The 23065-nt window shown below is 44.8% G+C and overlaps 2 protein-coding genes and 1 long non-coding RNA gene across 4 annotated transcripts; 1 reads left to right on the top strand and 2 right to left on the bottom strand.

Annotated features, from left to right (window-relative positions):
- The first annotated feature begins 5599 nt into the window (after positions 1–5599).
- Positions 5600–10865, top strand: LOC133897778 (putative disease resistance protein RGA1). Of its 2 annotated transcripts, XM_062338601.1 has the most exons (4): positions 5600–5646; positions 5846–7592; positions 7692–9465; positions 10320–10865. In XM_062338601.1, exons 2-3 carry the CDS (start codon positions 6374–6376, stop codon positions 9446–9448), a joined length of 2976 nt encoding a protein of 991 aa, XP_062194585.1. In that variant the 5' UTR covers positions 5600–5646; positions 5846–6373; the 3' UTR covers positions 9449–9465; positions 10320–10865. The 2 variants fall into 2 exon arrangements, with proteins under 2 accessions (XP_062194585.1, XP_062194584.1); XM_062338600.1 differs by having other exon boundaries at positions 5846–9465.
- A 5698-nt stretch (positions 10866–16563) lies between these two features.
- LOC133896765 (uncharacterized) lies at positions 16564–17509 on the bottom strand. Its single transcript, XM_062337379.1, has 3 exons — positions 17214–17509; positions 16816–16994; positions 16564–16689 (listed from the first exon to the last, which is right to left on the bottom strand). The coding sequence occupies exons 1-3, from the start codon at positions 17436–17438 to the stop codon at positions 16587–16589; spliced, it is 507 nt and encodes a 168-aa protein (XP_062193363.1). The 5' UTR covers positions 17439–17509; the 3' UTR covers positions 16564–16586.
- Positions 17510–21050: 3541 nt separating this feature from the next.
- LOC133896748 (uncharacterized) lies at positions 21051–22318 on the bottom strand. Its single transcript, XR_009905823.1, has 2 exons — positions 21924–22318; positions 21051–21507 (listed from the first exon to the last, which is right to left on the bottom strand). It is a non-coding gene; the product is annotated as an uncharacterized LOC133896748 (long non-coding RNA).
- Positions 22319–23065: the final 747 nt, after the last annotated feature.

The following is a 23065-nucleotide window of genomic DNA, read 5'->3' as shown; positions in this document are numbered from 1 at the left end:
CCTCTCCTGGATCGGTCGGCCGAAAAGCTGACGGCTGTCCGGTGAGTGGTTAAATTCATACAAATTTTACAGTCATTAATATATTGTTCCCGAGTTATCCTCGGGGCCCTCGTATTCTAATCTGTTCGTCGAGATGGTCTCCTCGCGCACAAAACCCTGCCACGTGTCCGCTTTTCTCGGAACGACAGAACGGACAGTAGAAAGGTGTACCGTACGAACGGCGATGTCTGACCGAAGTCCTTCATGGTGGTCATGGTGTTCGGTCCGCTTAAAAGGCCCCAGGCACTACCGAGCCTCTAGGGTTCTCGGGTAATCTCACCGCTCGAGCAAAGAGCGGTCGGGAGCCTAGACCCTGGGGGCGGGCTGTTGGTGCTCGGTCCGGTCCGTTCTAGCCCGGGCACCACCAAACCATGGGGACTCTTGGTCGCATTTCGGCCCGCACGTGTCTTCAGTCTACCTATTTGAGTGGTCACAAAATGGGAAAGTGTTCACTGGTCGTGGCGTGCTCTGTGCTGGATCGACCTATCTCCCGAGCAAGGAAGTTCGTGCATTTGTCTTTTCACTTAGCCGCTGCGGACTCGCGAGGGCTTGGGGGCTGAACGCGTGAAGAAGGCCTCACTACTCGGGTGTTGAGTGGTCGGGGTGACTTCGTTCTCGGGGAGGGAAAGGTCGGGCTCGGTCTGACTGAGTACTCCTCGGGACATCAAGTGAAAGGAACAGAAACTTCATCAAGCATTTGGAAGAACACTGGAGTTGCGACCCCAAAGAAAGGCTTTCATTATATTCACAAGAAAGGACAACTATTCTGAGGGATCACTCCCATATTTACATCAAGTCAAAGAAAAAGAAAATTACAAAAGCCTAATCTAAGTCAGAGCCGTTGGGCTCGGAAGGTTGCGGGGCCTCCTCGCCGCTGCTGCCAGCGTCCGGTGGCGGCGGCTCCCGCATGAAGCAAGCCGCCACCTAAGCGGTGACGCCCCGAACAGCTTCCCGGGTGGCCTCCTCCTCGGCCTTGATCACCCCTTCCCGAGCTGGCTCCAGCGAGAAGTTCGGATCCCGGCTCTGATAGCAAGCCAGGACATGCTCGGCCACCGCTTGGGCCAAGCCACGCCCTTCCCGAGCAGCTAGCTCCTGCACTGCCTGGGGAAGCGTCTCGAGGCGCTGGCTGATTCTCTGGAAGCCAAGGGCGATGTGGCCGATGTCCATCCCCTTCGCCCCCACATGGACTCGCCCGAGCCCGGCCACCCTCACAGACCTCCGTACCTGCCGAAGGATGTCTTCCATCATCAGCTTCACGTTGGTCTGTTAGGCGCGGGCGGTCTCGAGCTCATCCTTCAAGCTCTGCAGCCGCTCCTCGAGGCTCAATCCCTCGGCCGTGCTGGTCGAGGCGACTTCGGCCTACCTCGGCTTCACCTGCTCGGCAAGGGCAGAGAGGGCCTGCTCCCGGGCAGTCAGCTCTGACACCCACTTGGCGGCCCGCTCCTCCCGAGCGACTGAGGCCACCAACGCCTCGGCAGCCTCCGTCTCCCGGCGGATCAGCAGCTCCCCTCCTCCTTTTGTACTCCAGGGAAATTCAAACGTCCCCTGCCGCGATGCGCTCGGCGAGACGGTTTCCTCGGCCAGCGCAACCGTCAGGCGAATCTCCGCCGGGCCGCGCGGTTATCAGCGGTTGCCACCCGCGCCCGTCCGTTCGGCTCCCCATTGGGCCGTACCAGAAGCCCGGACCGGAAGGGACAGCGCCTAAGAGCGCGCCGCGTGGCGTCGGTGCTGGGTTCAGCCTCGTTGTCGACGAAGGGCCCATCCGCAGTCTCTGGGCCATCGCCTGCCAATGGGCCCGGGGGCTGCTGTCGGTGAATCAGGAACCGGGGGTCCCCGAATTCCGAGGCCAGGCCAGCAATCCACCACGTGGTGCCATCCCGCGGGGTCACCTCCGCGAGGTAGAGAAGACTAAGTCCCGGGAGAGGGCGCTTGGGGCCACAATTAGTGGTCCCCGAGTACCCGGGTTCCCCGATGAACTATGAAGACTAAGTAGCCAGGAAGAAAGTGCTCGGGGAGGTGAACAGCGACCCCCGAGCACCCAAGTCCCACGACGACCAGGAGAACTGAGCACCGGGAGAGGTGTGCCCGGGGCTGCGAGCAGTAGCCCCCCGGGCACTCGAGTGCCCCGAGGATTCAACGAAGGAAGTTCCGGGAGAGAGTGCTCAGGGCTGCGAGCAGTGGCCCCCGAGCACTCGGTTACCCGAGGATCCGTACAGACAAGACCGGGAGAGAGTGCTCGGGCCGTAAACAGTGACCCCGAGCACTCGGTTCCCCGAGGACCAAGAAAGGGTATTCTCGGGAGAGAGTGCTCGGGGAGGTGAACAGTGACCCCGAGCACTCGGTTCCCCGACGACCTAGGAAGCCCCCTGACAATGGCCCTCATAGGGGTCCAGAGATGAGGTGTCAACCAGTGAAAGGCCCGAGGCCGCATTTAAGAGCGCGCGTGGCCTGTCACCTCCAACTGCTCCTGCCACGCTCGGTGTCAGTTCCTGCCATATTCTGGCAGAAGGGCGTGGGGACATTAAATGCACGGGTCCCATCCCGTGCCATCCGGCGCGCCTCGGGATAGCGTCGCAAGGCCCGAGGCATTCCGTCTGCCGCGCTGTTGTGGTAGGAGAACAAGACAGGGCGGGCACGCCGGGCCGCTCTGCCGCTGCCCAGTGGGCCCTCTCTATGGCGCCCGTTGCCAGCGCCATCATGACGCCTGATGACCGGGTGTGGGGCGCATTTTCAACTCCCGTCACTTCGCACAGAGGCTATGATGACACCCTTTCCATTTTATAGTGCCTTGGAACTCGTGCCCTCCCTTTCGGGGCACGCTACTGCCGGCGGGTATTTAAAGCGGCCAGCAGCACGGACAAAGACAGGTTGAATCGGGGAATAAGTTTGGAGGTTTGAAAGGTCTGGCGAGCTCTGCACGGCTGAAGAAGTTGAGGAAATAGAGAAGATCGAGAAGTCCAAGGGCACCCAAAGCAAATAGATACATACAGATCGAAGAACTAGGAGCCCCTGGCTCTTGGATAGACAAACATTCTTATAACCCGCAACATCATTGAGGGACATTCTCAAGGCATTTATAGCATTCATACAGGAGTAGGGTGTTACGCCTCCGTGCGGCCCGAACCTGTCTAAACTCCCAGTGCATTTACTCTTTTCTGCATTGGATCATTCCACCCCACCGGCCATCGCATTTACATCCATTTATTTCTCCAGCAAACTTGTTCAGGATCATCCCCCGGCCGAATCTCTACAAAGAGATCTCTCAGGATCCCTGCGACAGGAGTTAACCCTCCGACAGGGGCGCTCCTCCATCAGGACCCTCCCCTCCAGAGCATCCCACACCCGCAGATAGTCAGCCATCGCTGGTATAGAAAGACCACCCCGGATATCACGAATCCAGAGCCGATCCTGTAAAGCCTCATAGACTGTGCGCTTTCTGATGGCCCGTTTTGCCACAAACGGCATCAAATGTGGTGTCATCTCCAGCAGGGAGTGACTGTGGAGCCAACAATCCGACCAGAACAGAGTGGACCTCCCATCACCCACCAAGGCAATCATAGATACCATGAAGAGCGCACGAGCATTAGGATGGACTGAGAGGCCGAGTTCTGCTGCCAGAGCCATCTCATCCTGAGTGACCAACCAAGCATAACCAGATTATGGATGCTGAGATCACCAAGCTCATGCGACCGACAAACCCGCTGCCAAGCTACTGCACAGTGACCGCCTTGCACATTCCGCTGCCCCTTCTAAAGGAATGCCCGCCTTCTTTTGTCGATGGCCTTAATCAACCATTTTGGCACATCCAAAGCAAAGAGTGTGTAGACAGGGATTGCCATGAGTACCACGCTAACCAGGACAACTCTACCCGCGATATTCATCAACCCTGCCTTCCAGCCGGGTAACATATCATCAATGTTATCAAGAATTGGTTGAAGGTCTACCTTGGACAGGTTGCGGATTGACAAAGGAACTCTCAAATACTTGCATGGGAAGGTCGACACCATGCACGGCAACTCCGAGCATACAAGGTCCAAGTTACTTTCCAGGCACCGAATAGGGATGATAGAGCTTTTGAGCATGTTGGTACACAGGCCCGACACCATACCAAAGCAGTGCAAGATGCCCTTGGTGATTGCCAAGTCCCGGGCCGACGGATGGATGACCAGCGCAACATCATCCGCAAACATGGAGAGTCGATGCCCAATCTCCCTGTTGGTCAGCGGTAGAAGAAGACCCTCTTGTGCAACCTTAACAAACAAAGAATTCAACCCATCTATGAGCAGGATGAAAAGCATCAGAGACAACAGGTCCCCCTGATGGAGCTCTCTGCGGTGCTCGATCACCTCACTCAGGCAGCCGTTGAGAACACGAGTGATGATAGCAGGAGCAAGAATAAGAAGACACCGAGTAAAGCTTCAGTTTAGAAAGTGCGAACAATGCAACCAGTTGGACCAAATTGATCAAGATGTATATTCTTCAGAGCTATTCTAAATTTCTTTACTTTATAGGAATGCAAGTAGAAAACTGATAATTTGACATGACTTATGCCATGAACTTCGATATAAGTTGATCAAACCTCTGTTTCAGGGTGATGTCCATCTATGGGTCTCCTCCGTTATAAAGAGAGTGGTTGTCCTAACCGGTTCTGAGCTACTGGTATATGCTCTAACGCATTTATTTTAGAGATAGAGAAATGAAAAAAAAATTACATGGATGTGTGTTTGGTAAACCATAGTTTACTAAAAAAATAGAATGTCAGAAGTACAATTCATGTTGTGTGCATATCCCATAAATTACTTGCTCTCAAAAGATATGCCATCATAACGAATTCGTTTGTGCTTAGCTGATCAAACTTTGCTAGGCTGGTATAAATACATTTACGGCATTGCTATAAATCAGTCGCATAAAAACTCGTCTCACCCACTTTGTTGTCCGTGGGATATGATTTGAGATTCGTAGGTGAAACAATTTCAGAAAATTCACAAAGAACAATCAAATTTTCGAGCCTCCCATAGAAGCCAGCCACAGTTTCACGACGACGATCGAATTGATGCCCTCACGCTTTCTTGTTTTCTTTTCTATCGCTCGCACTTCGCCAGTTGTCCCCTCGACAGTGACCCACTAATCTTTCTCCAATTCTCCATGAGAATATCATCACGAGTTGTCTCCATGAGAATATCATTCGAGCCACTGACCTATCCAGCTGATCGATAACATGGAACCAGATTTGCTGCGCGAAAGCGAATTCCACTAGCAAGTGGTCCATCATCTCCGCTGTAGAAGAAGGCATAAGGGATAGTGAGGCATATGTGGATGTTGAAGACCATCTTGATCTTGTAGTAATCGCCAAAGGAAGAACTTGCAGCGTAACACAATCATCTCCAGGACTTCCAGTGCAGAACAGCTTGCACCCTAGCCCTGGGTATATCATCGCTCCCAGATGAATGATTGCTGGAGTTGCAGTTGTAAGTTCCAGATGATGCATGTCTACTTCCGCCGAATGACGCCTTCTGTCTGGTTTTGCAGATGCGCCACCGCCAAGAGAGCTTATTCGAACAGCGCCCTTCTGCCGACATATATACTGATCCACCTTCATTTTATGATGTAAAGCCTCCGCAATTGTCCTTTTGATTGAATCGTGCAACTTGCATAGATGATTATCGCCCTCGTGGGCATATTTTTTTTATCAAACAGTGCTCTCCTCTGCTCTTGCATCCTTTATCTCTGCTCAGCTCAGAAAAAGAGTTATTATTTCCTCCTTTCTCATACACACATGCCTCAATTGCACGTGCTGATCATGCAGAGATGGCAGAAGTTTGATGCTGATAAGTGCACTTGTTTCTGTTGGACCACTGATTGAAGAGGCCCTACTGGGAGCATAACATTTGCATTGACACAAACTAATCTCCGTGTGCAGCATTCTGATCAGTGGCTTATCAACTGACCTGTAATAAGGTACTTTGTGTATTATCATACATCTAATTCAGTGGTAATTCTCCTTGTTTTCTGCTAAACCATTCTATTTATATATAGCCAGTGATTGAACCAGCTTTCTTTCAACGAGCAAGCACTTCGCCTTTTCATTCTTTCTCCAATTTTTGCAGGTGTAGCAGCGTGATCTGAGGCTTTCCATTGGTGATTGTCTGATAACTTCTGCTATTCGTTATATAAATTGGTTTATCAGTTACTTTTCATCTCCCTTGGGCTCAGTCTGCTGCATGTTAAAGTAGTGATGGGTTGATCATATGAGCAAACTTTTTTGGTTGAATCATTTGTGCATTCATTGCCAGCCCACAACTTTTTTGGTGAATCTCCCTCACGTCTTCATCTGATGGCAACCATACTACATTCTTTGGTTGGATCATGTGCCAAGATGTTGCAAGATCTCATTACAGAGGAGGCCACACTAATTTTAGGTGTGAAAGAAGAGCTCATGGAACTGAAACGAAGAATGGACCAAATCCGACACTTTCTTAATGATGCAGAGCGAAGGAGCGTAGAAGAATCAGCTGTTAACAATTGGCTTGGTCAACTAAGAGATGCTATGTATGACGCCGATATTATTATTGACTTGGCTAGATTGAAAGCACGCAAGCTATTGCCGGATGATTCTTCGCCATCATCAAGCAAATCAAGTACATGTAGTGGCCTTTCCCTTTCCTCTTGCCTTTCTAATTTCCGAACACGTCATGAGGTTGCTGTCAAGATTAGAAACCTGAACAAAAGAATAGAGAATATTGCAAAGGACAGAGTATTTTTATCACTCACCAATACACAACCTACTGAAAAAGTTTCAGCACCAAAACTGAGAAAAAGTTCCAACCTTGTTGAACCCAACCTTGTGGGTAAGGAGGTCATATATGCTTGCAGGAAAGTAGTAGACTTGGTGCTTGCACACAAGGAAAAGAAGTTTTACAAGCTCGCTATTGTTGGAACAGGAGGAGTCGGTAAGACGACACTAGCTCAGAAAATCTACAACGACCAAAAGATAAAAGGGATATTCAACAAACATGCATGGGTTTGTGTTTCCAAAGACTATTCTGAAGTTGCTCTCTTAAAGGACGTTCTTCGATGTATTGGAGTACACCAAGAGCAAGGCGAATCAGTTGGAGAACTCCAAAGCAATCTAGCATCGGCCATTAAAGATAAGAGTATTTTCCTTGTGTTGGATGATATCTGGCAGTCTGACACATGGACAAATCTACTGAGTACTCCATTGCACGCTGCAGCCACAGGGATAATTCTAGTAACTACTCGACATGACACAGTTGCTGCAGAAATTGGGGTGGATGATACACATCGAGTTGATTTACTGTCAGTGGATGTAGGATGGGAGTTACTTTGGAAGAGCATGAACATCAACGAAGAGAAAGGAGTGCAAAATCTGCGGGACATAGGGATTGAGATTGTTCAAAAATGTGGTGGTCTTCCTCTTGCAATCAAGCTTATCGCCAGAGTTTTAGCAAGCAAAGATCAAACGGAGAATGAATGGAAAAAGATTTTAAGAAAAGATGCATGGTCCATGAGCAACATTCCAAGTGAAATAAGAGGTGCTTTATATCTAAGCTATGAAGAGTTACCACACCATTTAAAACAGTGTTTCATCTATTGTGCTACATATCCTGAAGATGCAGTTATTTTTCGTGAAGATATTATCAGGTTTTGGGTGGCTGAAGGATTTATAGATGAGCAAGAAAGCCAACTACTAGAAGATACAGCAGAAGAATACTACAATGAGTTGATCTATCGGAATCTCCTCCAACCAAATTATAGATATGCTAACTATAGTCGATGCAGAGTGCATGATCTATTATGGCAGCTTGCTCGTTATTTGTCTAGAGAAGAATGTTTTGTCGGAGATCCAGAATCACTAGGGTCTAATATTATAAGTAAATTTCGACGTATTTCAGTTGTCACTGTGAAGGATATGCAGATGCTACCTAGCATGGATAATGAGCAATATAAAGTGAGAACTTGGCATACTTCATATGACAAGTCTCTGAGAGTTGATAATACAATATTTAGAAGATTTCCATACATTCGAGTTTTGGATTTGACTAGCACGCTTGTACAAAGTGTTCCATCTTGTATTGGAAGTTTGATCCATCTACGATTACTGGATCTTGATGGCACTGACATATCTTGTCTTCCGGAATCCATCGGTTCTCTCATAAACCTTCAGATATTGAATTTGGATCGTTGTGATGCTTTGCATATTCTTCCTTCAGGGATCACTCGATTATGCAACTTAAGACGCCTTGGTCTTCGTGGGACACCAATAGATCAGGTTCCAAAAGGGATATGCGGGTTGAAGTTTCTCAATGATTTAGGAGGATTTCCGATTGGTGGTAGCAGTGATAATAGTACTAAAATGCAAGAAGGATGGAACCTGGAAGAGTTGGGTCCTCTTTTGCAACTGAGGAGTCTTGATATGATTAAATTGGAAAAAGCAACCCCTTGTACTGCAGATTCACTGCTAATAGACAAAAGATATCTCAGAGTATTAAATCTATGGTGCACAGAATGTACAGATGAGCCATATTCTGAAGAGGATGTAATCAATATTGAGAGGACCTTTGAGCAGCTAATACCTCCACACAACCTGGAAGATCTAGGTATTATGAATTTCTTTGGTCGCAGGTATCCCACCTGGCTAGGTACTAATACCCATTTGTCTTCAGTAATATACTTGCAACTCATAGACTGCAAATCCTGTGTGCATATTCCTCCAATCGGGCAGCTCCCCAACTTGAAATTTCTGAGAATCGAGGGAGCAACTGCAATTACCAAAATTGGACCCGAATTTGTTGGCTGTGGAGTGGGTAATCCCGGATCTGTAGAGGAAGTGGCTTTCCCCAAGCTTGAAACATTGGTCATTGAGGATATGCCCAACTGGGAGGAGTGGACTTTTGTTGTTGTTGAAGAAGAAGAAGCAACAACGACAGCTGGTAAGGAAGGGGCAGAGGATGGAACTGCTACGAAGCAAAGGTGGAAAGACCCACCACCGAGGATGCAGTTGTTCCCTCATTTGAACGAATTGCAACTTGTGTGTTGCCCCAAGCTGAGAGCTCTCCCATGGCAACTTGGACAGGAGGCCACCAGCTTGAAGGTGCTCTACTTGAGAGGTGTGGGCAGCCTTAAGGTGGTGGAGAGCCCCCCGTTCCTCCCAGAGATCCTTGTAATTGACGGATGTGAAGGCCTGGAGAGGGTCTCGAATCTTCCCCAAGTGCGAGAGCTGCGATTAAACTATTGTCCGAATTTGAAGTGTGTTGAGCAGCTGAGTAGTTTGGAGCAGCTGTGGCTGGACGTGGATATGCAGGTGGTCTCCTCACTGTGGGTGCCTGGGCTTCGACAACAACGCCACCAACTCCATGGAGAAGACCTGGACGTCTACACATGGGATTAAGGCTGAGAGACACCCTGGTATGAACAGAGCATTAATTATGTTTTGCGTATTTTGTTGGTTGTCCATTTAATTAATGCATTCTGGAATCCCTTATTTGAAATCTGCACTCTGATTAATTAATGCATTCTAGAATCCATTATTTGATTAATTAATGCTACCTTGTTTGAATTTCGCACTTGTTTGGACATAAATTTAGTTTTGGGTCTTTCATTACTACCTTGTTTGAATTCTCCATTTAATGCTCGGACTGTCCAATTAATACTTTAGATTAAATAAGTTCATTAGGGTTATCAATCAACCTGTATACTTTAGATTAACGAGGTTTTATACTTTAGATTAGCGGATTACTTTAGATTAAATAGGTTCAGCATGGACTTGTTTTTCATCGGAAGCATGTTGCAAACCTGTATACTTTAGACTAATCTGTAGTGTGCAGTTATGACTAGCATTTGATGAAACTGTCACCATCCTTACCTTATGAAATTGTCGAGCTTCTCTTTTTCCTCCTGTTGTCAATTTGTACCGGAAACGAATAGTTAAATGGAAACTTGAAAACCTTTTTTTGATATAGGTTTTAACACCTTTCAAAATTTCAACTTCAACTCGAAATTTTATTAGAAGAAAAGAAAGAGGATATTGCTTATTGAGTCTGGGACCAACTCAATATATAACCTAGTTCTTTCTCCTCCTGTATGGTTACTAATTATCCCCTATATGTGTCCAAATGGGGTCTAAGCTAACATCGGCGTTTTGGACATTTGCTCAGGTCTAACTCCTCGATGGTTGCTGCTTTCTCTTTTAGAGTTCTTAAATTATAAATTCTCTTATTTATATAGACATGTTTATTTTTCTGTGCTTGTTTATTTTGCAGGTTATCAATCCTAGGGACTCATGCAGTTGTTATTCTCTGTATTATTCTATTACCCGCTCATGACCTTTTTCTCCATGTATGCAAAAATACAAAAAAAAATCCAAAAAAAGAAAAAATCATAAAAAAAAAGGAAAAATGAAAAGCCAAAAAAAGAGAGAACTTAAGCTTTAATCCATGTATGTTCTACTTAGTTGAGTTTGTCATTAATAGTGTGTAATATCGTGTTTCTAGTTTCCTTTGGTGTCTAGTGTTTGTCCTTTTATTTTGATTTTTTTTAGGTAGGTAACTCCGCCTATGTCATCTTGGGTGTAAAACTTGATGGTGTAGCTGGTCCCAAGCCCGGAAAAAGGAGGAGGGAACTATCTTTTATACATGAATATGTTTATTGAAAATTACAATGCTTTGTGCTACATATTGTCCACATATTTCATGAAAGCTACTGGACTTTTGTTTTAGTTAGCTGTGATTTTGTGATGGGATAACTAGACAAGGCACTTAATTCACAAGATCTGACCAAAATACTTTTGGCCGGACACGTTCACAATCTTCCTCTGCTTGCTCTAGTCATGTAGTCATGCATCTTCCTCAGAACCTTGGACCACCAGCAGTAAGCCTCATGTCATTGAAAGGATCGAATAGCCTAAGAGGGAGGTGAATTGGGATATTAAATTTTTTTTCTTTTTAATTAACTACCGCTTGACCAAATAAAACTTATAAGAAACGCAAGTAAGGAATTTTAACTAGCACAAGATAGCTAACCAAGCAAGAATTAACTAAGAAAGACAATTCCTAAGAAGAACTTGCAATAATAACAAAGCTCAAAATAAGATGCAAGAAAGTAAAGAGTTGGAGAAGACAACACCGATTTTTTTCCGAGGTTTCGAGAAGTTGGCACTTCCCCCTAGTCCTCGTTGGAGCATCCACCAAGGATGTCGCTCCCCCTTGAGTCACCAAGGCTCAAGTGCTCCCTCTTGATTACCCCTTCTCCATCTCCGGATTGGCGGGTATCAAACCAAGTGCATCCTCTTTTTTCGGAGCTCCCACAATTTCTCCAAGAGCTCACCGAGAAATCCTCCGATCACCAAGACCATCTAGGTGTTGCCAACCACCAAGAGTAACAAGCCTCAAGCTTCACTTGACAAAGACCAAACCTAGACAACAGCTAGATGCACACTTGTTACTCTTCAAGCACTCAAAGAAGTCCTTAATCCTCAACTAAGAACTTAGAATGAACACAAGTGCTCTCTCTCTTGCTTCTAAATGACACACCAAGTGTATGAGCTGCTACAAGGTCGCAAGAACACCTCTTGAAACCAACTGAGTGGGTATTTATAGCCTAGAGATCAAAATTAGCCGTTGGCTAACCACTCTCATTTTTCTGTAATCACCGGATAATCCGCTGTCTATATCCTTAAGATCACCGGATAATCCGGTGGGTTCAAACCCAGAGCCAGCTGTCACTAGCCGTTGCACGGCAACATTTGTCCGGTGATAAACTCCGGTGAACACGCAGTCATCACCGGATAATCCGGTGAATACAACTCACCGACCCTTTGAATTTCAGAACCTTTTGCAAGAAATACTCTGGTGATATTTTTGCTCTCACCGGATAATCCGGTGAGTTCAATTTGTCTGAGTTTCTTCACAATATTTCTCCGGTGGTCTGCCAGCTAAGTCACCGGATAGTCTGGTGAACATAATTTTCCACTGTGGCCCGAAGCAATGCTCTCTGCAAGAAATAGTCCGGTGTTCATATTATGCAGTCACCGGATAATCCGGTGAGTACAAAATTGTTTTTCTCCGAAAATTTTCTCTGCTGGAAAAGCTCCGGTGGTCACCGGATGTTCCGGTGTAACACTTCTGAAATTTTTCATATAATTCGGATGCCTCAATTAGTGTTTATCCGGTGAGTATTAGACATCCATCAGAGGATAATCCGGTGAGTGATATATATTTTTTTTTCTGAGCTCGTCCAATTCAACTCTCTTTGAGCTCTAACTCCTCGACAACTTCACTATGGACTTGTATGCTCTACCTAGTGCTAGAATTTAACAAGTGTGCATCAGCTATGTCTAGACTCACTAAGTCAAGCTACTACTTTTAGCCCCTCTTTATAATACGGTCAAAAGACTAAAAGAAAAGAAGACCTATACTACTCTAAGTGTCCTCCATCTCCTTTGTGACACTTAGAACTAGAAGATCCTTAATCTTAAAGCATATGTCCTTTGATTGTCCATATAAGCACTTTAGGGACCAAGATTACCCAAATATCATTGTATACTAAATTTTTTGATTCCCTTCAAAACAAATTGTTAGTCACAGTAATACGGTTGTCATTAATCACCGAAACACTTACCACTTACCTAGGGACCTAGATGCTACAGTCATTTGCATCACGGTACCACACTCAGCCTATTGAGACTAGCATGTGCAATTGTTATGTAATACCCGAAAATGCGAAATTCAAAAATTTGACTGTGGGACCCATGAGGGGTGCGAAATATGACCTTTAGACCGCAGATGTGTAGATCTCATTGAGACAATTCCGTTTTGCTATCAAACGTCTCGTTTGGTCAATCGGTGAAGCCATAGCGAGTTCAATAAGTCTAAACCATTGGATGAGAGAGAGAAAAAAATTAAAAAGAAGAGATAAGGTCAGGTGGGATCTTCACCACCCAATCCTACTCACACTCAACCCAACTCGACCCCATGCCTTCCAACCCTAGCCACCGCCTGACCGTCACCTCCGGCTGCCAGCCGAACCTGCAATTGCCGCCTTCGGCCACCACCAATTGCGGCTAGAGGAAGGGGTGGGAAGGGGGTGCAGAGAGGAGAGGGCCAGCCGGCTGGCCAAGAGAGAAAGAATAAAGAAGAAAGGAAGAGGAAGAAAGGAGAAGGAAGACGATGAAGAAAGGAGAAGGAGGAGGAAGAACAAGATGAAATGGAGAAGGTGGTTTTTGGGAGTTTTGTCAAATCCGTCGTCAATTCAAGTTCTTCGTCATGAAGGTAATTTCTAATTAGTCCTTAGATGCTTGTGGATAGTTGGGAACGGTCGATTCCATTATTAGATTAGTGTTCTGGTCGATCAGTTGCGTGCAGTGATATAATTTGAAAATTGAGGTTTGACCGGTGTCGAATTCAACCATAAGTCAAAAATGAAGGTCGTAGGTCTTGTCGGTATCTTTCCGATGGTGTTGGTCTTGTTCAATTCGGATGAGTGGTTTAGGAGTAATTAATAAAAGGATGTCGTCGTCCGTCGAAAGTTAGTTTGCGTGGTGTCTTTGTTCTTCGATCTTCGACCTCGTGAGAGGAAGTCTCGCTTTGCATCATGCAAGCTACATGGTAGAAGTCTTTCCGTAGATCTCGGTTGTCGTGTTTGTAGGGTTTTTAGGTGTAGGAGCGTGTCTCCTTTTGCTTTTGTTGTTGTGGCCTTTTGGTGCTTATCTATGCACATGTTCAGGTGGTGCCTCTTCGGGACGTAGCTAGTTTCCGCCATCATCATCGGTGAAGGCATGTGAATGCAGCGGATGGCTACGCTTTAACTTGTTATTTGGTTACCTTCATCTTTTAGTTACCGCACTTACTAATAATTTATTAAATTAAGTATGAGCATGTTACTTACTTTCCGCCTTCTGAAGATTGAATATTTCCTCTGGATTATGAGGTAAAGGAAGTGAGTATGTCTCTTTTCTTGTACTTGTTCATATTCATTGTATGCGAGGCATGGAGTATATACCTATGTTGGAAGTTGTCTTTCGATTATGCATGAGTTTGTTGCCTTAATATTTACTTTTTTGAAATTTACTTGAATCTTGAATCTTATGTTAGTAAATATGCATGAAGCATGACATACATATGCATCTCATCCATTGAAAGTTTTGTCGTCGTCTTATGATCACGACTGTACCGGTACAATGACGTACGTTGCTTATGGAGGGGTAAGGGTGAGGAAGAGCATGACTTATGCATACATTTGCATTCATATGATATCTTTACTTTAACTGCTTCGATGGCGCTCTTATATTGCAATAAAGTCTTTAATACTATTTTGATGATGTTATGGTGAAGTCTTAACTAGCCGATGATAGCATGTGGATGTTGTATCGTCAGACTTAATTATGCTTTTCATATAATGTTAACTTGTTTAGCTTATAAAATTTTCAAAGAAGAATGTTTAATCAACTGTAGCTAAATAGAATTATCTTGTTAAAGCAATTCACTTGTTGGGATTTTTAAATCTCACCCTTGCTATCTTTCCAAGTGCACCTTGGGGGCGATGGCGAGCATGCATGATGGGTAGCAGCACGTCTTGCATGAACACCTCTACTTTTGGTTTAGTTATATTGTGTTGACAGTTTGGACTCTTAGTCGTCTATTATATGTTTGCCTCGTTGCGGTATGGGTGTGTTATCGAGGCATGTTTATGGCATTAAAGATCTAGGTTTTTCTATTAGAAAAGTCAAGACATGATCATAGTGGGATATCCAGATTTTGGCTATATAACTAATCCCCATAACACCATATCACAGACTGATTTCATGGTGATATAGCCTTCCCATTCGAATTATCAAAACAGATTCCAGAGGTTACTTCCACCTATCATTCTGAAACATCACATACATGTATATAGCTTCACAAAATAATCATATAACTATTATGTAATATTGGTTCCATTGAATCATCAACCATCGTTTATAATGATAATTTGGTATGGTTACTCGAATGTAGACAGGTTACATAAAGAATAATATAACCAAACATATTTCCCCTATATGTTCTATCCTCGTAATAGGGAGATAGAAATCTTATAAACTAAATCATATGATAATCTCACTGATTTATTCACTAAGTCCTTACCAACTTTCACATTCCATATTCATCGAATTAGTATGCGGCGACTCCGATATTTGCAAGGTTCAGATGGAGTCACCTCTTGAATTTCAACATGTTCATACATCATATTGTACTCTTTTTCCTATATGAGTTTTACTCACGAGATTTCTCATAAAAGGTTTTAGGGCATGTTTGGTTGCCCGCATGCCTTCAGCCTGACGAGTATGAGTTATGTAGGCTGAGTTAAGACAGGCTGGAGAGATGCAATATGGTCTGTTTGGTTGGTTGCATGTGCTCAGCCTGGCTGAGAAGAGATTGTGTTTGGTTGCCCGTATGAGTATATGTTGCATTACAAAGGAACTCACTTTTTTACCAAATAACATAGGGTTGAAAATATTTTTATAAATTAGTACATCACAGGATAAGAATATTAGTGAATTTTTTATTTTGGAGAATTTTGATTAAATATTAACTTTGGCTTTTTGGATCAAACTAATTAAAATGGGTTGCTAGTGAGCTCTAGTTTGCTCACGAAATATTTATAATTTTTGGATCACTCTTGTACCTCTAAATAAAATCTAAAGTTAAATAAAAAATATTACGCACAGTGTTTTGCACCGGGCAAGTCAGGCCCGGCACGTACGCCCGATTCCGGCAGGAGGGTGCAGGCGAGAGCGCCAATCCGGGCAACCAAACACGCGGGTGAGCACGAGCGAGTGCACCGACGGATGCTTGCATAAGCGGAGCGGAGCAACCAAACACGTCCTTAATGAAGCAATATCTACACAAGAACATATATCATATCTCCTATTTTCCCTATAGGGTTTTTAAAGGAGGTATCAAAGACATATCGTATATGAGTTTTTCCTTTTAAGTTTTTCTCATATGAGTTTACAAAGAGATAATAATCAATATATGATGTACTATTTTCTCCTTATTTTCCTACTGGATTTTAAAAGGAGTTTTAACAACATATTACTATTATTCCTCCTATTTTTTCAAGACGTTTTTGGAGGTTTTAATATAATTCATATATCATAATTATTGTTCTTTAAACTCACTAAAATGAGTTTTTCCTATTTAGGTTTCTCATATGAGCTTACAATGAGAAAATAATCCATATATGTCATATCATTTTCTCCTTACATTTTCTCATTGGATTTTAAAAGAGTTTTAATGGCATATCAACATACTATTTTCTACTCATATTTTTCCCACAGGGTTTTAAAAGAGTTTTTAACAATATGTTTACATTATGGACAATTGATTAAGGAGGAGTGTTAGAGTTTGATTACAGTTAGTGATCAATTAGTAAATAGGTGTCTTCACCAAATGAACATGTGCTTTAGTGAAGAGAGACATGTCTCTCAATAATAACCCTTCATTATATATATATATAGAGAGAGAGAGAGATATGCCCACTGAACCAAGGGTTTAATTGCTCCCCTCGACCTCTTGACTCCCACCAAAGAAACGTTGCTTCACGTAAATGGCAAGGCCGCCGAAGATGGAAGCACCCAACAACACTCGTCTACGCCTACAAGCAAATCATGCATGCATAATCAGTATAACTAAAAGAGAAAATGGTTAGGATATATCAAAAACGATGCATATATATTCCAAAGCAAAAAAGTGCCTAATTAATGTATATATACATACATACCTGTCACGCTTGATCTTCTCTATTATCGCTACTTCGAGTTGTTTTAACATAATCTCCCGCTCATCAAAGATACGGTATACTTGGTCGAGTGTCAGGGGCACCTTCGTCTTCTTGCGTGGCACGATAGAGGTTTCGTGTCCCGAATTTTGAAGTTTTGGTTGAGTATCTAGTTGGGAATACTGTGCGACATGGAATGGGTTGTTTATTATAATTTAGAATGTTTTGGTGCACGACATATAGCGTAAAGTAGGCAAACTTAAGAAATAGGTGCCAAGAAACGTAATAAAGCGAGAAACAAGAGTTATTTCAGAGATGGATAATTCGAAGATGGATGCATGAAACTAACTCCAGATCGATCAGCAAAGAAGAAGGGGGAGCACGAAGAGTTGATCGGTTACCTTGCTCAGCTCGGCCTTCCTGACGCAGTCGTCGGATCTGTAGAGCCGGCGCGTAGGCATCGGCGAGCGGGGCAAGAACCGCTGCTCCTTGGCGAAGAGGGCTCGCGGGAACGAAGAAGGCCGGCGGAGCGAGCGGCAGGCGAACCGGAGCACCGCCGACGACGACATGCTTTTTACTGCCACTAGACTGGTTAGGGCGTTCGTGCATAAATAAGGGGGACGCATGGATCGAACTCGAACTCAGTGTCCGAGACGTACCCACTTGGAATCAGGGGATCGTTTGAAACCGATTCGGTTGAACTGATTGGCGAGCTTCTAGGTCGTAGTCAAGGCGGATTTGGTGCGGTGATTAGTTGCCGCGTCGGAGTAGATGGGGAACGGTGTCCTGGCGCGAGGAAGAAGGAGGATCTGACGAGTAGGGCCGCGCTGCAGAGAGAGGTGGTCGGGCGGACCACGGTGCAGTGCAGCGGCGGAGCATGGGATCGGCAGCGATCGCACCAGCTAGCCGCTTCCTTCAAGTACAACTCGCTGTGGTCTGGGCAGAGCGTCCGTGTGGCCTACTTCCGGAGATGCGTGGCGTCGCCTGTCTCCTGGTGAAAGCTTGCCACGCAGGACCAAAGTGGGCGGTGCGTCAGAGAGAGTGCGGCGGCGGCAACGGCCAACGGCAATGTATCTTGCAGGTTCAGACTTCAGACTGGCCAGGTTCATTTGAGCATCAGCTGGTGAGCCTGATGCTCCTTTTTTTAATAGAAATCAAACCATACAACATTGAAGTCTTGATACAAGTTGCATGTAAAAGGCAATATGAAATATTGAATCTACAGTTGGTCCTGTCTGAAAGAATCGCAGTAAGGTATGTCAAGAACTTGGCATATTACTTCAGTTTGATCATAAATACTTATCGTTTTAATTAAGATTCAATCAAATTTTTAAAATTTTAACTATCAATACCACAACTCAAAACCACCCTACAAAACCACGTACACTTCAACAACAAAGAACTAATGTGCAGCAGCAACACCTGTTATCTTTCACCACGAAGTGATTGGATCAAGCTCCAACATCTCCATCGTCCTACCGCGAATGGAAGGTGAGGAACAGAGCATCTAAAGCATCTCACATTTCTTTGAAGTCCACCGATTGTCCACAGACCAATCAGCCATTAGCACTTGAGAGTGACCGGCAACCACAAACGGTGACGAACAACACGACCAACTAGAACTGACCGGCCTTTCCATGAGCAGTTGAGCGTCTTCTCTCCAAAAAAGCTCCAACGAATTGGAGCACCACCACCGAAACCAAGTCACCATCTAGACAAACGTCAATAGGCAACCGCAAACCGTGAGACGCATGGCCGTGCGGCAGATCACCGCCGGTAGCCACCCGAGCGGATTAGGAGGCGTTGTCGATGCCACGCAGAAACAAGCAGAACCAGCCGCAGGCCCCGAAACAGCCACATCCAAGCACACCGTTCCAACCGACATGCTGAGATCTCGGCGTCGAGCTCAGTCACTGAACCACACGGGTCCGGCCACCAAACCACTATGGATCAAAAAATGGCCATATCGAGAAGCCGCCATGACTGGCCTCGAGCACACGGATCCAGCTGTTGCCGCCCAACGACAGCCACACCATGATCAGACCAACGTATCCCTCAGTGTAGATCCTTGCGATGCTGCCGGACGACGCCTCCATGGTGGCCGATGATAATCTTCGCGGCCTGGTAGGTGAAGGGGATCGACGGTGGTGGAAAAGGATATATAAGGGATGAAGGGAGGAGGAAACCACGACGCTCGGCTTCGGAGCCATCGCTAGCCCCCGTCACCGACGTCCGTCGCTGACGGAAGCAGTCGGATCTAGCCAATTTGGTGGTGAGGTTAGGCAGCAGAAGTTTCGCCCCTCGAGTCCATTGCGGCAAGATTTATTTTATGGACATTACTTATGTGTGCGTCTTTGTTTAGTGCAAGTTTTGGAAATATTCTAATGAGTTGGCGTGCTTCTAATTTCTATAGATGTTAATGTGGGATCACCTGGACAACTACTAGGGAGCTGAGGAAGAGGTCGGTCGTAGCGGAAGCGGGGCCGACGGAGTCGGAGCTGGCGTGGCCCATCTCGTCGGAGCAGCAGTTCCCCATAGCCAGTTGGCCTCTCCCTTCATCGCTCGTCGGCGAGGCGACATCTCAGGCATCAGCTACGACCGACGGAGTGGGAGCTGGCGTGGCCCATCTCGTCGGAGCAGCAGTTCCCCATAGCCAGTTGGCCTCTCCCTTCATCGCTCGTCGGCGAGGCGACATCTCAGGCATCAGAGGGAGGCCGCGTCGCGTGGGGATGGGAGTTGCAAGTAGGCCAAAGAACAAGTGGAGTTGTGGAGACGACATGGAGACTTGGACCCAATGCAGCAGAAGACATAGTTGGGTGAGGCTGGCACGAAAATGGGGTGGAATTTATGGCTTTGTCCCTGTTCCCATGTTCCGCCGAGTTGTGGGACCTGGGTCAATCGAACAGCAGAGTGAGGTTTGACTATGACCTGTCCCGTTGCCTTTTATATTATTCCTCCATTTCGCTTGGAGACCGGCGGGTTTGTTAGGGTGGATCTGCATAGTACGGGAAATTAGCCGACGATGATGATGGTCCCGTTTGCATTAACAAGGAAATGCAATTATACTCTACACAATGCATTTTATCAGTGTCAATGCCTGGAAAATTAACCGACGATGATGATCCCGTTAGCATTGATAAGAAAATGCAATTCCACACAATACATTTTATCAACGTTAGCATTCTCCCACATCGTCATCACATATTCGCATACTTGGTCTCCAAAGTCATGGTGACTATTAGCCCTATTCATTAGCAAGGGCTTTTGGGTGGTCTATCGACCACTACTATTGTGTATGATTGGTGGTTCTCTCCTGGGTCCTCACCTCAACAGTTTATATTTCTTTTTTCTCTGCTTTCTTTGGTGGTATATTTCTTTTTCTTTGCTTCTTTTGGTGCCTACCACATTGAACCTAATCTATTGATCTCAATGACATGTTTGATTTGATGCCACCGCATATTGCCCTTCATCAAACCTGTCTATGGATAGCAAGCTATCTCATCACGCATCCTTCGTGTTACAGCAAAGATCCTAGTGAATTCACACCTTACACGGAGAGTCACATCCTAATCCGCTACTAACGAGAAAGCAATTTCCTTATTGTCTGTTTCATGTCTTTATCCTGGCTTTTCTATCACCTATGGCTCTGCTTAACACATTAGATTCATGGAACTTCAATTGCTTTTAGGATAGATATTGTTTAGCATGGGTGCATAGCATGCATCAGGTTAGCTTGTTTGCCATAGAGTGACTAATTAGCTTGAGATAGCCAAGTCTCGAATGTGTTGGACACACAATATAAGTGAGTGACAACTGAGGCAAAACGATAAAACCCTAGCCGCTTATCTACGCTACTAGAAACATCAAGTTTCCCTAGAGCTGAAATTACTAGGGAACAGCCCAAAAACGCTAGGGAAACAGTTTCCCTACGAAATTTACTAGGGAATGATTCCTAGGGAAAATTTTGTGTGGAAAGGAAGAGTGCCCTATGGTTTTCTTTGGGATTCCTAGGGACTGTTTCTTTCTCTAGAAATGCACATTTGTAGGGAGCTTTGATCCAGATGGCTCCACAATCCTATGTGTAAAGCACATTTCCCTACAATCCTCATTGGTAGGGAAAGAGATCCACATGGCAGCATCTCATTTGCAATTCTTCCCCTACAAAAACATCACGATATTCCATTTCATAAACTGCATTTGCAATTTAACCATGCACAATAATCCATCAAACACATCAATGATAACAGATGGCCATAAAGACCAAATTTCCACAGCATTAATTAGAAGAGTGCATCATCTCATGGTACATTACATATTTTACTTAAAAATAGCACATTGGCATCGCAAAGTACCGCTACTAATAACCACCCACAACATCTTAAGTTCCAACCTCAAGTCACCTTTGTGACACAAAGTTTGCAGCTGCCACAAAATACTTGTAACCACCAGCTAGCTTAAGTTCCAATCTAAACTCACATTGACATCACAAAATTAGTTTTAAGTTTGTGGCACAAAATCACAGCTGCATTTCACCTATGCAAGGTATCAATAAGGAGCAAGATCGTGCTCCAAAGGGGAGAAGCTTCCCCCACCACTTCCGGAACCATTGACGTATCCACCGAACATTCTGTTAGCGATCCTTTGAAGTGTCTCTTCTGGGTTTCCTACTCCAATAGCTGAGCCAAAGTTATCAACCTACACATGAAGATCAAGGTTCAATTAGAAATAAGAAAGTTCTGCTGCTTTTTAACTAAATTCACATCTGATATATGATAAACCTAGAGACAAGTGCATAGAGGTGCTAGCAGTGTGAACAGCTATTGTACAAGTACTAACTGCCTGAGCTTATAACATAGCAAAAAAAATGAAGAAAACAGGACACAAGCCAGCCGATAACAGTATTACGTACATGCATCAAACAAGGACATTGTTCTACTTCTAGTATCCCAGTTTAAACAGAACCAGGGAGGCCACTGAACTTGCTCAGTTCTCATATTCATATACTAATCTAAAAAATAATGTTGTCCTCCTGGACTAAAAGAGTGAGAAGATATAGATACATAGGTAACTGACACGCTTACTCAAATAAGCCTAGACCAAGGACAGCATACATATATTTTCTGGAGATTGATCTGGAGAAGCTGAAACACCATACGCATTAGCCAGCGGCGTCGAAGATGAATGATCTGGAGAGGTTGTAGCACTATATGTAGGAGGCAGAGGTAGCGGCGGAGCTGGAGGTGGAACTACACTCATAGGCATTCCAGTATGCTGAGCCATTTGCTTTACATTTTAGATGCAAAGATGCATGAAGTTAGAAAACAGCTAATCCAATGTACAAAAGAAGAATGCTAAAGGACAGATTGTACCTTCATGAACATTTGCAGGTTCTGATCACGCTGCTGCAGACCTCAACCCATTACATTGAAAAGTGAAAAAATGCAGCAATTAAAAAGCATCACAGATGTTCCAACTTGCATGAAATTTACAAACTAACGTTTCTCCTTCCGCACGAATCAATGGATGATCTTGCACATTGGGGATAACAGGGGGGAGTGGTGAAGGACCTCGCAAGTAAACCTTAATTATTTCCTGATGCACCACTCCTTGTGAATCAGCAGCCCTGCTCTAACTTCCAGCTGCATTCTGTCTTGTGCTACTTCTGTTAGAAGTCCCAGTATGACGGCTTCTGTGAGAAAGTGTCATCCTGTAATTTCAAAGGTACATTTTGTAAGAAACTTGCATATAGAAATCTGGTAAAGAAAATTACAAACATCATAATTAACTTGCATATAAAAACCTGGTAAAACAAAGTACAAGCAGGAGTACAAGCATGACTATGTAAGTAACCAAAGCTATGGGGCAAGTGAAACATTCCAGCAACTTCGGAATTGTTTAACACTTCTGTTGTACAGCTTATTAATTTTCTACAAGCTTCATATTATGTAGTACACTAATCTTGTGACTATCTCACGTGTGCATCATTTAAATTAACAATGTGATTAAACTAATAAGCTCAACTAGTAAACAATGCAAATATACAGATCCCTAGTTGTATGATCACATTCACCTAAACTAACAAAGCACATACAAAATAAATAATCTAGTGCACCATAAATTGAGCAGTACACACTTAGCAACACAATCTGCCGTGTACACTCCATAAAAAAAATTGAGAAGGAGAGATTGAGCATACTTACTTCACTGTAAGATGAAGTAGACAAACGACTCCTCTTCTCCCTCGATCTCACTT

The sequence above is a fragment of the Phragmites australis genome, chromosome 17 (assembly GCF_958298935.1).
Source record: "Phragmites australis chromosome 17, lpPhrAust1.1, whole genome shotgun sequence".
Lineage (NCBI taxonomy): Eukaryota > Viridiplantae > Streptophyta > Magnoliopsida > Poales > Poaceae > Phragmites > Phragmites australis.
Note: the sequence above shows the minus strand (reverse complement) of the source record. Positions and strands in the feature narration are given on the sequence as shown.

Coding starts and splice junctions, on each gene's coding strand:
- LOC133897778 (XM_062338600.1), top strand. CDS start 6,374: ATGGCAACCATACTACATTCTTTGGTTGGATCATGTGCCAAGATGTTG.
- LOC133896765 (XM_062337379.1), bottom strand. CDS start 17,438: ATGCGTCCCCCTTATTTATGCACGAACGCCCTAACCAGTCTAGTGGCA. Junction 16,995..17,213: donor GGAAGGCCGAGCTGAGCAAG/GTAACCGATCAA, acceptor CATGTCGCACAG/TATTCCCAACTAGATACTCA. Junction 16,690..16,815: donor GAGAAGATCAAGCGTGACAG/GTATGTATGTAT, acceptor ATTTGCTTGTAG/GCGTAGACGAGTGTTGTTGG.